At 40.5% G+C, this 11,704-nt stretch overlaps 1 protein-coding gene across 5 annotated transcripts in view; it reads left to right on the top strand.

Moving 5' to 3' along the window:
• Window positions 1-11,704, top strand: part of MAP3K19 (mitogen-activated protein kinase kinase kinase 19) — a 71,399-nt gene that overhangs the window by 28,727 nt on the left and 30,968 nt on the right. For 4 of the 5 annotated variants that reach the window (XM_003794375.2, XM_012807958.1, XM_012807957.1 and 1 more), the window contains 2 exons: window positions 6,232-6,310; window positions 7,256-7,515. The exons of the other annotated variant lie outside the window; for it this stretch is intronic. In XM_003794375.2, the coding sequence (XP_003794423.2) occupies window positions 6,232-6,310; window positions 7,256-7,515 (339 nt within the window). The remainder of the gene's footprint in view (window positions 1-6,231; window positions 6,311-7,255; window positions 7,516-11,704) is intronic. 5 annotated transcript variants of the gene reach the window in all.

Here is an 11,704-nt window from a genome sequence, read left to right as displayed (position 1 = left end):
TTGCTGTGAGCTGTGATGCCATAGCACTCTACCCAGGGGGGACAGCTTGAGGCTCTGTCTCAAAAAATAAATAAGTAGAAAAAAGCCTGGAAGAGCCAATGAAAATAAATCCTGAAACTCTCCTGAATGATTCTTGCAGTCTGTCTGCCTTTAACTTTCATAGACTTCAAAGCCGAGCTCGCAGAAGCCTGATGGTTTCCCAAGTAGGTGAAATTTTTCATTTATTCTGCTCGACTTGCAGATGACTTGCCACTGGGGGCGCTAGTCATTCTTTTAAAATTGATGCATTGGTCCTCAAACTTTTAAAACAGGGGGCCAGGTCACTGTCCCTCAGACCGTTGGAGGGCTGGACTACGGCTCCGGGTCGAGTCAGCTGCTAAGCAGGACAGGCAGCGGCGGCAAAAACACCCAGCGGGCTGGATAAATGTCCTAGGTGGGCTGCATGTGGCCACTGGGCCCCAGTTTGTTTTTGGTTTTCATAGAGGACCCATAACACTTAGGGAGCATCTCCACTAAGCCCTTGCAGTTTAAAGCTAGTTTTAAGCTAGTTAATTTCTTCAGTCACAGAGTCTGAAATAAAAGTGTTTTGAGGATTATTGTATATTGTATTCACTTTAAGTTTCTTTCTTTCTTTTTTTCTTTATTTCCTTCGCTCGCTCTCTCTCTTTTTCTTTTTTTGAGACAGAGTCTCACTATATGGCCCTGGGGTAGAGTGCTGTCGCGTTACAGCTCACAGCAACCTCAAACTCCTGGGCTTAAGCAATTCTCTTGCCTCAGCCTTTCAAGTAGCTGGGACTACACGCGCCCACCACAACGCCTATTTTTTTCTTGTAATTGTCATTGTTGTTTGGCAGACCGGGGCTGGATTCCAACCGCCATCTCCGGTATACGTATGTGGCTGGCACCCCAGCCGCTGAGCTACAGGTTCCAAGCCCATTTTACATTTCTTTAATATCAGTTTAATCTCTTTATATCCCGTTTACATGGTATTATTGTAAGTTATTAATGTTTAAAGTGCTTGCATACTTTACGAAGAACTTATGCATATTTGTGTACTATGTGACTTTCTTTTGTAAATATATACATATATTTAAACATTTAGTTTAACGAATTATAGAAATGATCCCTGAAAGCTCGGCGCCTGTGGCTCAAGTGGCTAAGGCGCCAGCCACATAACACCTAAGGTGGTGGGTTCAAATCCAGCCCGGGTCCACCAAACTACAATGACGGCTGTAACCAAAAAACAGCCAGGTGCTGTGGCAGGCACCTGTGGTCCCAGCTACTTGGGAGGCTGAGGCAGGAGACTGGCTTGATCCCAGGAGTTGGAGTTTGCTGTGAGCTGTGATGCCACATCACTCTACCCAGGAGGACAGCTTGAGGCTCTGTCTCAAAAAAAAAAAAAATTTTAGTTTATATTTGTCCATCATATTATCCTATTAAAAAGGGAACATCACTAATTAAAATATCTATAGAGTCTATAATGTTTATATCCCACAGGCCTCAACACTCTTTATGGAGAACTGAAGTATTTCTGCAATATACATTTGCTTTATTACTTATTTATTATTTGCTTTCATAGGTGGTGATATATAAAATATAATTTATGATCCAAAAATCCCCCCAAATTTGAAAAAAAAACTTATCTTTCTCCCTAGTACAAAAATTTTGCATTTCTCAATCAACATAGCAGATGCAAATTTTGTAGACTAGAAATTGAGTATATAGATTTATTTAGTTTTATTATGAATGAACAAGAGTCTATCTCCTAAAATTACTGGGCTTATTTTTTAAAAAATACAGTGTTAATCCACCAGGATTCTTAGTTGCAGGTAACATAACTTAGTTCAGTTAAAAAGGAAGGCTGGGCATGGTGGTTCATGCCTGTGAAATGCAAAGTTCATGCACTTTGGGATGCTGAGGTGGGCGGATTTCTTGACATCAGGGGTTCGAGATCAGCCTGAGTGTGAGCAAGACCCCCATCTCTTCTAAAAATAGAAAAACTGAGGTGAGAGGATTACTTGAGCGCAGGAGTTTGAAGTTGCTATGAGCTATGATGCCATGGTACTTTGTTCAAGGTGACAGAGTGAGACTGTCAAAAAAAAAAAAAAGAAGGAAAGACTTAAAAAAAGATATTAGAAAGTTCATAACCCATTGGAAAACCAGAGGAGAGGAACTGTCTTAAGGTCCACTCATGCTGCTATAACAAAATATTGCAGACTGGGTGATTTAAAGAGCAGACAGTTATTTTCTCACAGCTCTGGAAGATGGATGGGAAGTCTAAGACTGAGGTTCTGCAGGAATTGGTTTGTGGTGAGGTGTCTCTCAGCTGCCCTTTCCTCTGTGCATGCACAGAGAAAGTGAGGGTGAGAGAGGTCTCTGGAGTCTCTTCTTACAAGGACACTAATCCAGTTGATCAGGTCCCCACCCTTATGCCCTTATGTACCCTAAATTTCTTCCTTAGAGGCTCTATCTCCAAATACAGCCACACTGAGGGTTAGGGGTTCAGCATATGAATTTGGCTGGGGAGGGACACAAGCATTCAGTCCATTGTAGGGATACTCTAAGTTGGATTGTCAGTAAGAATTCCCATAACTATATCTCAAAACTGGCCACTATGACCCCCAAATCATGCTGTCCCTGCCATCACTGGGGAGCTATTCCCACTGTTAACTTAAGAACCTCTCCCTTGGCTCAGCGCCTGTGGCTCAAGTGGCTAAGGCACCAGCCACATTCACCTAAGGTGGCGGGTTTGAATCCAGCCCAGGCCTGCCAAACAACAACAATGGCTGCAACCAAAAAAAAAAAAAGAAAAAGCCAGGCATTGTGGCGGGTGCCTGTGGTCCCAGCTACTTGGGAGGCTGAGGCAGGAGACTTGCTTGAGCCCAGGAGTTAGAGGTTACTGTGAGCTGTGATGCCACAGCACTCTACCCAGGGGGACAGCTTGAGGCTCTGTCTCTAAAAAAAGAACCTCTCCCTCTGCTGATGTCCACATCAGCACCAAGGATGTAGTGCTTATCACAGCCCCTTCTCTTTCTTCATGTAATTCATACGTATCAGTCTCTTGAGCACATGTTCTAGGCCCTAGCAGCACAAGAGGCTGTTAAGTAGAGGTTTCATAAAGTCTATGTTGAGATTCACAATGTAGGAAATTACCAAAATGTGGGAGGCCATTGAAATATTTCAAACTTTTATGCCCACAGTTTACACAAATATACACGTCAGTTTGCAAACATAGGAAAGTAAGACTTTTCTGGAGAAAATAATTTTTCTTCATCACATGAGTTAGGCTGGGCCAGACTTGAAGTTTCTATTTTAATAATGGCTTTAACACTAACAACAAATTAGTGATCATTTCCCAATGTTTTTATGAATGTCATTTTCTTCTCCTCTGAAGAATAATATGTTTCTGACTACATTGAAATGTTGCCTGTATTTTATTTTGTTTTGTTTTTTAGAGAGGAGGGGGAAGGAAGGGAAAGTGAATCTGAAATGTTGCCTTTTAATCACACTCTAAGGTAATATTTTCTGGTGGGGCTAATTTATCCTCATTATGTGAAAAAGGCAGTCAGTCCGGAGCAAGAGTTTTCTTTTTACTAGTGACAATACATCATCTTTCCTGGCCTGCTGTGTTTACCCAGGGCTCCCTTGGCCACTCACAGTATTCAAGAAAAAGAACAGAGAGAACATTTGTATGTTTATAAACAATTTCAGAGTCAGTATATTCTATTGATTCATAGTATTAGAAGTTCATAAACAATTATGAACTTTTCCCATTTAGGACCAACAATTAGGATAGCAGCTTAGCAATCCCTAAAAAGGCAGGCCATTCCTATACTTGCTTAGTATATTTTTGTTCTTTGATTTGAAAAAGAAATAAGCCAAATAAAGCACATTAAATGTGCTTGAAAACATTCTGGGTTTTATTAGTTCTTGGCAAGTATGTTCATGAGAATACACTCTACTCAGTTTTCTAACTTTCACGGCAAAGTACTAAATGCATTTAGCCTTGGTACAGAACGTCCTTTTCACTGACAGTTCAGTTATGAGGAGCGTATGCTGTATGTTTTTCTCACTCTAACACATCAGCCAGGTTTTTGCACTCAAGGATGACGACAAAAATGTTATAAAAGACATCCATCTTCCTTTCAGCAGGAGAATGACCTGACATGCATGTCACCTAAATCTATGGCTATCAGTTTCTTCTTCTCTAAAATGCAAGGCTTAGATCAAATGACTTCTAAGTTCCTTCCACTTCCATAATTCCAAGCCTCTCATTTTGCATTACATAGTGTGGCAATAGGTTACAAAAGCCGTTGAAAAGTTAGAAAACCCATTCCAAGGAAACCTCATTTTTAGACAAGCATTTTTTGCTATTATACAACATTAGAAAACATGCAGTCAAATTGTTTTATTGGAGAAACATCAAGAAAACCAAAACTAGATACATTTTTGTAGTCCCACAAAATACAATATTGGATGACCATGATAGCAAACACTATTCATCTGCCTGATTGTAAACCAAACTTTTCTTTTGGAAATTTTTCCTTTGTTTTAATGCAGTAGTCTTATTATAGGACACAGGTATAAAAATTGAACAATAAAAATGATTTCATAATTGGGCAGCACCTGTGGCTCAAAGGAGTAGGGCGCTGGTGGCGGGTTCAAAACCGGCTCTGGCCAAAAACTCCAAAAAAAAAAAAAAAAAAAGAATTTCATAACAAAATATCTAAAGTCCTTTAAAAATAATAAAAATCTATGAATTGATGATAGCTGTTAAGCAAATTTTCCCAAGGTCACCCAGGAAGTGGCAGATGGACAGATGTAGAATACCCAGATCTAATCTGATTCATACTCAACTCTCATCCTCCCCGCCATGCTGTCCCTAGCACTCAGTGGTGCAGCTTATACCAACATTGCTCCTGTGGGCATGTGCACACTGAGTAAATAGCTCTGACAAATACATAGATTGGCATGAACACTAGGACAAGCTTTGCATCCTCCTGGAAGGACACTTCTCTCTGCTCCCACAATACCCACAATACCACTGGCACTGCTGCATTCTTTGCTTACCTGTCAGCTCTCCTAGGGCCACAAGTGAATCTTGTTTATTTCTGCAGCTTCAGTACAAAACACTGGACTTGTCATATGTTTAATAAAAGTTCATTGTTTGGAAAAAGGAATGAATGAACAAACATCAAAGTTAACAGGCAATTTTAAAGTGGTTCACACTAACTTTTCACATAACTTTGCTTAATCGTTATATTATCAGCAAGTATCAATCCTTCCAGTTGGAATTTTCCATCTTAAGTGTTACAGTGGGAATCATTTTGTGGAATCAGACAGGAGATGACCAAAATTACAAATATAAGAAAGTTCCAGCTGGATGTGGTGGCCCGTGCCTGTGGGTGGCTGAGGTGGGTGGATTTCTTGAGCTCCGAAATTCAAGACCAGCCTGAGAAAGAGTGAGATCCTGTCTCTACTAAAAATAGGAAAACTAGCAGGGTGTTGTGGCAGGTGCCTGTAGTCCCAGATACTTGGAAGGCTGAGGCAAGAGGATCTCTTGAGCCCAAGAGTTTGAGGTTGCTGTGAGCTATGATGACACCACGGCACTCTGCCCAGGGCAGCAGAGTGAGACTTTGCCTCAAAAAAAAGGTCCTTTGGAGCTATGTTAAGTATCCATTTAATCCTATGAGGTAGGTATTGTCAGTTATACTTTATAGAGGGAGGCCTTGTTTTCTCCATCCGGTGGACAACACTTTCTTCGTAAAACATTATTTTATATCTGGAAAATTATATTATACTGTTTTTTTCTCTTTAAGCAAGCATTTATTTAGGACCTATTGTATACTGGACAGGAAAGATACAAAGACAGCTAAACTTTAGTCTCTGGTTAATGTCAATTCTGAAATCATTAAGAACAGATCAACCAAATATTCAGAAACAAAATTCATGGGTCACCATGAAAGTTATGAGATACACGAAAATCCAGAAATGTAGAATCCAGGCAGACAGAAATAAATGAAGGCTTCCCAGCAGCACTGATACACTGATCAAGTTGAAACCTGCATGGGTCAGTCAGAAAGGATGCTGTTGAGTGTGTTTTTTGGAAGAAAATAATGGACCATAACACAGTCTGTCTCAAAACTTTTGTAGCGACCCAGGTACTTCTCCTGCTTACCCTTGAATTCATTACTTTCTTGTTCCTTTTACTATCATCACATATTTCTGTAGGTGTTGAGATCATTATGACTTTTCCAAATGATGTCAGTCATCCCCAAGAAATGAGCCAAGAAGATTTAAAAGAAAACAAGTAAGGAATATTTTTTGATTGGAAATTAAGTATGAAGGGAGGATGGTAGTTGTGTGGCAGCCTAAATTTTTAGTAATTGAACCTACAACAATGTGCAAAGCAGGGGTGACAACAATATGTGGTATGTGGCATGAACCATATAATAAATTTCTAGCCTTCGTGGGACAGATAGTGTCTGTTGCAATGATTCAGCTGCACAACTGTTGCTTGAATGCAGTCATAGACAATATGTGAACAAGTGAGTGTGGCTGTGATCCAAATCAAGCTACAAGAACAGGCTGAAGGCTGCATGTGGTCCCTGGGCCACGTGCTTAGGAGTGCTCAGACCTGGCTTTAAGGCAGAGCTATTCAGAATGTAGTTCTGTGGTCCTGTCACCAGCCCATGATAAGGTCAGTGCTGGACGTGGGGGTAACCACTTAAAAAGTTCAGTAGTAATTTGACAAAGTAATTTAATGTTCATTGATCAGAAAAAAACTTGGGGCTTCATTTCTGCATGTTTTTAATATTTTGTCCATTTTTATAGTAATTTGCTTTATTATATTGTACAAAAGTGTTAGTCTACAATGTACTAGAAAGTTTAAAAGCTGATCCTTCCCCAAGGATAGTTTGAGAAGCATGGGGCCAGTCAATGCCTTTGATGCTGATGCATCCCCTGCCTGCTCTTGTGTTTTACTTTTCTCTGTAAGGAAATGGGGACTGGAAATCCAGAGTGGGCTGGATCCTAATCTGTTCAGATAATCATACTGGGTGCAGAGTACAGTGGCTATAGGTGGCGAGTCAGAAATGAAGAGGTCTGTCCTCTCAGGATACAGCCAATCCGCTCAGTAGCACCATTTAGAAATTGTTTCTCCAAACCTTCTGGTGATGTCCAGTTGGCCTGAGAACTAGAGATCCAGAAGACATGGCAGATGGGTTTTAAACACACCATTTCCTTCCCTGCTTAGTCAGACAGCTCCAATGCATCTAGAATGGGTACCAGCACATTCAGTTTCTCCTTCAAATGAAATTGAGATGGTGAACCTCAGGACAAAGACTTTAGCCACACAGCCTTTACTTCTGAAGAAAGAGGAAAGTTCCAAGGAGCTCCTTGACATGAACTTGGGCTTTTTGACGCCAAGACCTTGTTTAGAACCAAGTATCTCCAAGTCTGTAACCAGAGAAGATACTCCTCATTTCCTGAAGGGGCAGCAAAGAAAATCTGGAGGTAAGTTGGACATTGAGTTCCACAGTGATTCCTTTACTCTTTTGGCCAACAAATATTTATTTATTGTGCCAGGCACAGTTTTAAATGCTGGAGATAATAGCAGTGAACAAGACAGACAATAACCCCAGCCCTTGTGGAATTCGAGGGGGAGGGGAACGCAGGACAGAGAATAAAACAGTAAACAGGTAAAATGAAGGGTGGTGTGATGCTCCAGCTGAAAGAATAGTACCTGTGGATATTCACATATTTGTTCAGGGAACGGAAAGAGAATTTTTTTGAGAATGTCTTACCGTTTTGATCATTCCATTGTATGTTTCTTTAAACATTAAAGCAACTGTCATTTTATAAGCTGTATTTGAAATAACAATATCTGAAATCCGTGGGGACTTAACATTTGTTATTTCTGGTTTCTGCTGACTGGTACTATTGTTGGCTCTTTTTCTTGAGTGTTTGGAACATCTTTATTGTGAACTCATATTTGGTTGGTGTTTATCTGTGGGAAACTTGGGGGCCCACACTGAGGATGCTTTCCCCTAGAAGGATATGAGTTTCCTTCTGCTAAGTAGCAGGGTCATTACAGACTGGAGTCCACTTTAGCCTCATTCCTGGATCCCCAGGTTAAGATACTATATTGAGCCTAAGACTCATTTATCAGACAGCAGCACTGATGCCAGCATCTTCTCTTCGGGGAACATTTTCTTTAATATTTGTTTACCACAATCCTAAAGCAACCAGCCAAAACCACCAGAAACAAATTTATAATCCAATAAGTTGCATTCATTGACTTATTACCATGAGAGAGACTCCACACCAGAGAAACTACAAGGTATCTTACCAAAGGAAAAAGCCAGATTAATTATTATTGGATTTGGGGAGACAGGTATAGTTTAAGTGAAATTTATATGAAGCAGTGTTTAAATGTTTTAAAAAGTTGTGTTGTGTTAAAATGCATATAACATAACCTCAAATTTCAATTTACACAAAATGTATATAACATAAAATTAACATAAAATTTCAAGTGTACAGTTTAATAGCATTAAGTACATTCACACTGTTGTGCAACCATCACCGCTATTCATCCTCAGATGCAAAACTGGAACTCTGTGCCCATTAAGCAACATCGTCCTATTCTCTCCGGCTCCCCGCCTAAAACCTCTGGTAGTCACTATTTTATTTTCTGTCTCCGTGTGAATTTGACTACTCAAGATCTTTTGTATAAATGGAACCAAGCAACAGTTGTCCTCCTGGCTGACTTGTTTCACTTGGTATAATGTCGAAGCAGTGTCTTCATAGGCTGTAGGAAAAGGGGTTAACAGCAAATCTGGACTGTGAAGCAGACCCAGTGCCTTGTTCCTCGAAACCTACAAAGTTAGCCCCCAAGCCTAGGCAGCCTCTCTTCAGCCTCACAACTGGCCGTGCTTGCTCAGCAGTATGGGAAACATTAGCACTACTAAATGCCTCCTGTTACTTGAACAAGTGTGTGGATATATGACATACTATTCTCCTACTGGGACATTAGGCAATCCTTCAGGGCTCACATTAGAAACTACTTCCCCTGGGAAGTCTTCTGACCCTCCCTAAACTGAATGAACTGCTATTCCTTGGTCTCCCAAAGGACTGTGACCTTATCGACAACATAACACTCATCACACTGGATTGCCACTATTTGTTTATGTTCTCACCTTCGCCAGATTAAAAAGGAAACAATCATTGAACCTCTAAGAGCCTAGCATCACATCTGGCACATAACTATTACAAAATTCATATTGAATTCATAACAGCAAAAATAATAACCATTTATGGGCACTCACTATGGATTGCAAGGCATAACTACCCACTGATAATATTAGTATCTCTGTTTTAGAAAGGAGGAAACTGAAGCTTAAGGAGGCAAAGTGGGTCTTCAGATCAAATAGCTAGTGGGTTACAGGGACTGGGTCCAAACCTGAGCTGCCTGTCTCTGAAACCAGTGTGACTAAAGCACTGTGCCATCTGTGTCCTGAGTTTATGTTGAATTCATCAGAGTCCCACTTTAGTTTTGAGGGGAAAAAGAACAAGCATATTTGTCATGAAGATGCATTTGGAGAAAAGGAGGGGCAGTTAGTATAGGTACAACCTGGAGGAGAGGATGGATGGAGAGATGGAATTGGAGCTCCTGGAAACATCTTTCCCTCCTAGCCACACTACAGAGAGTCTTGAAGATATCACAGGTAGCACAGACAGGTAAGAATAAACTTGATGAGGTCAGTAGTGGGGAGGGAGCTGCTTATTTGAGAATGTCAACTTGGGTTCCCCAAATAAATATTTGTTTGCACCTTCAAAAAATTGAAGTGCAGGCTTGGCGCCCGTAGCACAGTGGTTACGGCACCAGCCACATACACCGAGGCTAGAAGGTTCCAACCTAGCCTGGGCCAGCTGAACAACGATGATAACTGCAACAAAAAATAGCTAGGCCATTGTGGTGGGTGCCTGTAGTCCCAGCCTTGGAGGCTGAGGCGAGAGAATTGCTTAAGCCGAAGTGTTTGAGGTTGCTGTGAGATGTGACACCACGGTACTCTACTGAGGGTGACATAGTAAGACTCTGTTTCAAAAAAAAAAGAAAAATTGAAGTACAATTAAAAAATGTAGACAATATAAATTAAGAAGAATTCAGAAATGACAGATGAGCAAAAATTAAAAAATAATACATAAGCCCAATACAATTAGTACTTCAAACCATTTCTTTTAGAGTGTGCTTTCATATTTATAAATATTGTGTTAATGATGGTATTTATTGATTGTTTACTTTAGACTTTATCTATTAAGATTTAATACTTTTACATTATTCTCCTTGCACACAAGAATGCTCACTCTTTCTAATTTTTTTTTTCTTTAAAAGTCAATATCCCAGTGCTCTAATTGTGCAATCGGGTAGGTAGCGCATGGTACTGATAAGAGTCAGTATCCAATGTCAACATTATTGTGACAAGGTAAAATAACATTTGCAGCTGAGCCCCAGAGTGTGCTGATACTTTTTCTTTCTTTTTAGATGTATTTATCCCAGCAGTAGTAACTGCTTCACTTCATCATTTGCTTACTTTCTGTATATCTGTCACTAATTCATCCCCTTCCTGCGTAATGGACTTGTGAACTGCATCTCAATGCAGGTAATTACGCAGCAGTGATCTGTTGGTTCCTTTTGTTCTTGGAGACATTGCTGCTGGAATCTTCTGCCCTCCTGTTTCTCTCTGCACTGGCTGCTCTTTGGACCTACTGACTAGCTGCCTCTCTGGGATTCCCTTGCCCTCAACCTGGGGATCCCCTTGCCTCCCTGCCGTGTTGAACCCCTGTGTGCACCATACCTGACTTCCTTGGCTTACTCCCTCATTTAGCACAGTGACTGGGCACATTTTCCAGTGACTTCCTAAGAAAGGGTGCCTGAAGTATGTTAATGATAGATTTCCATTGTTTCTCACTCTTCCCAGAGCTTCTGTTTCTTTCAGTTTGTTTTATTCTCTGGATCTTTGGCTATCTATTTGTATTTATGAGGGTGGCACTAAAAAGTGCTGTGTCTTTGAGTGAGCCTGTTGAATGGGTCTGGAAGGGGTTGAGTAGAAGAGATCTGGACAATTGGTTGAAGGATTTCCAGGCATCAGTGTGCACAGATAGGCCTTTTCTCTCAGCTTATTTTCCCTGGAGAGGGTAATTCAAGCTCCTGCCTGTAAATCATGAGGCCAGTGTTCTTGGCACTGAGTGGGATTCATCTTTCATATTTTCATTCCAGCACCCCATTTCTTTTTTTTTTTTATTGAATGTTAACTATGTACATTAATGCACTTCTGGGGTACAGTGTGGGGTTTTCACACACCATCCAAAACACTTCCATCAAACTGGTTAACATAGCCTTCATGTCATTTTCTTAGTTATTATTTTAAAACGTTCACATTCTACTCTTAGATTCACTTGTACCCTTGTAAGATAAACCTCAGAAGTGATCCCTCCCATCTCCCTCTGTCTACCCATTTTCCCCTCCCCATATTCTTAGGCTGTTATTAGGTTATAGCTTTCATATAGAAGGTATAAATTAGTTTCATAATAGGGGTATGTACATCAGATACTTTTTCTTCCATTCTTGTGATACTTTGCTAAGAAGAACATTTTCCAGCTCCATCCATGTGAACATGAAGGATGTAAAGTCTCCATCTTTCTT

Source organism: Otolemur garnettii, unplaced genomic scaffold, assembly GCF_000181295.1.
Source record: "Otolemur garnettii isolate 467f Iridium unplaced genomic scaffold, OtoGar3 scaffold00080, whole genome shotgun sequence".
In the NCBI taxonomy this organism is placed as follows: Eukaryota; Metazoa; Chordata; class Mammalia; order Primates; family Galagidae; genus Otolemur; species Otolemur garnettii.
This window is presented reverse-complemented; position numbering and strand designations above follow the sequence as displayed.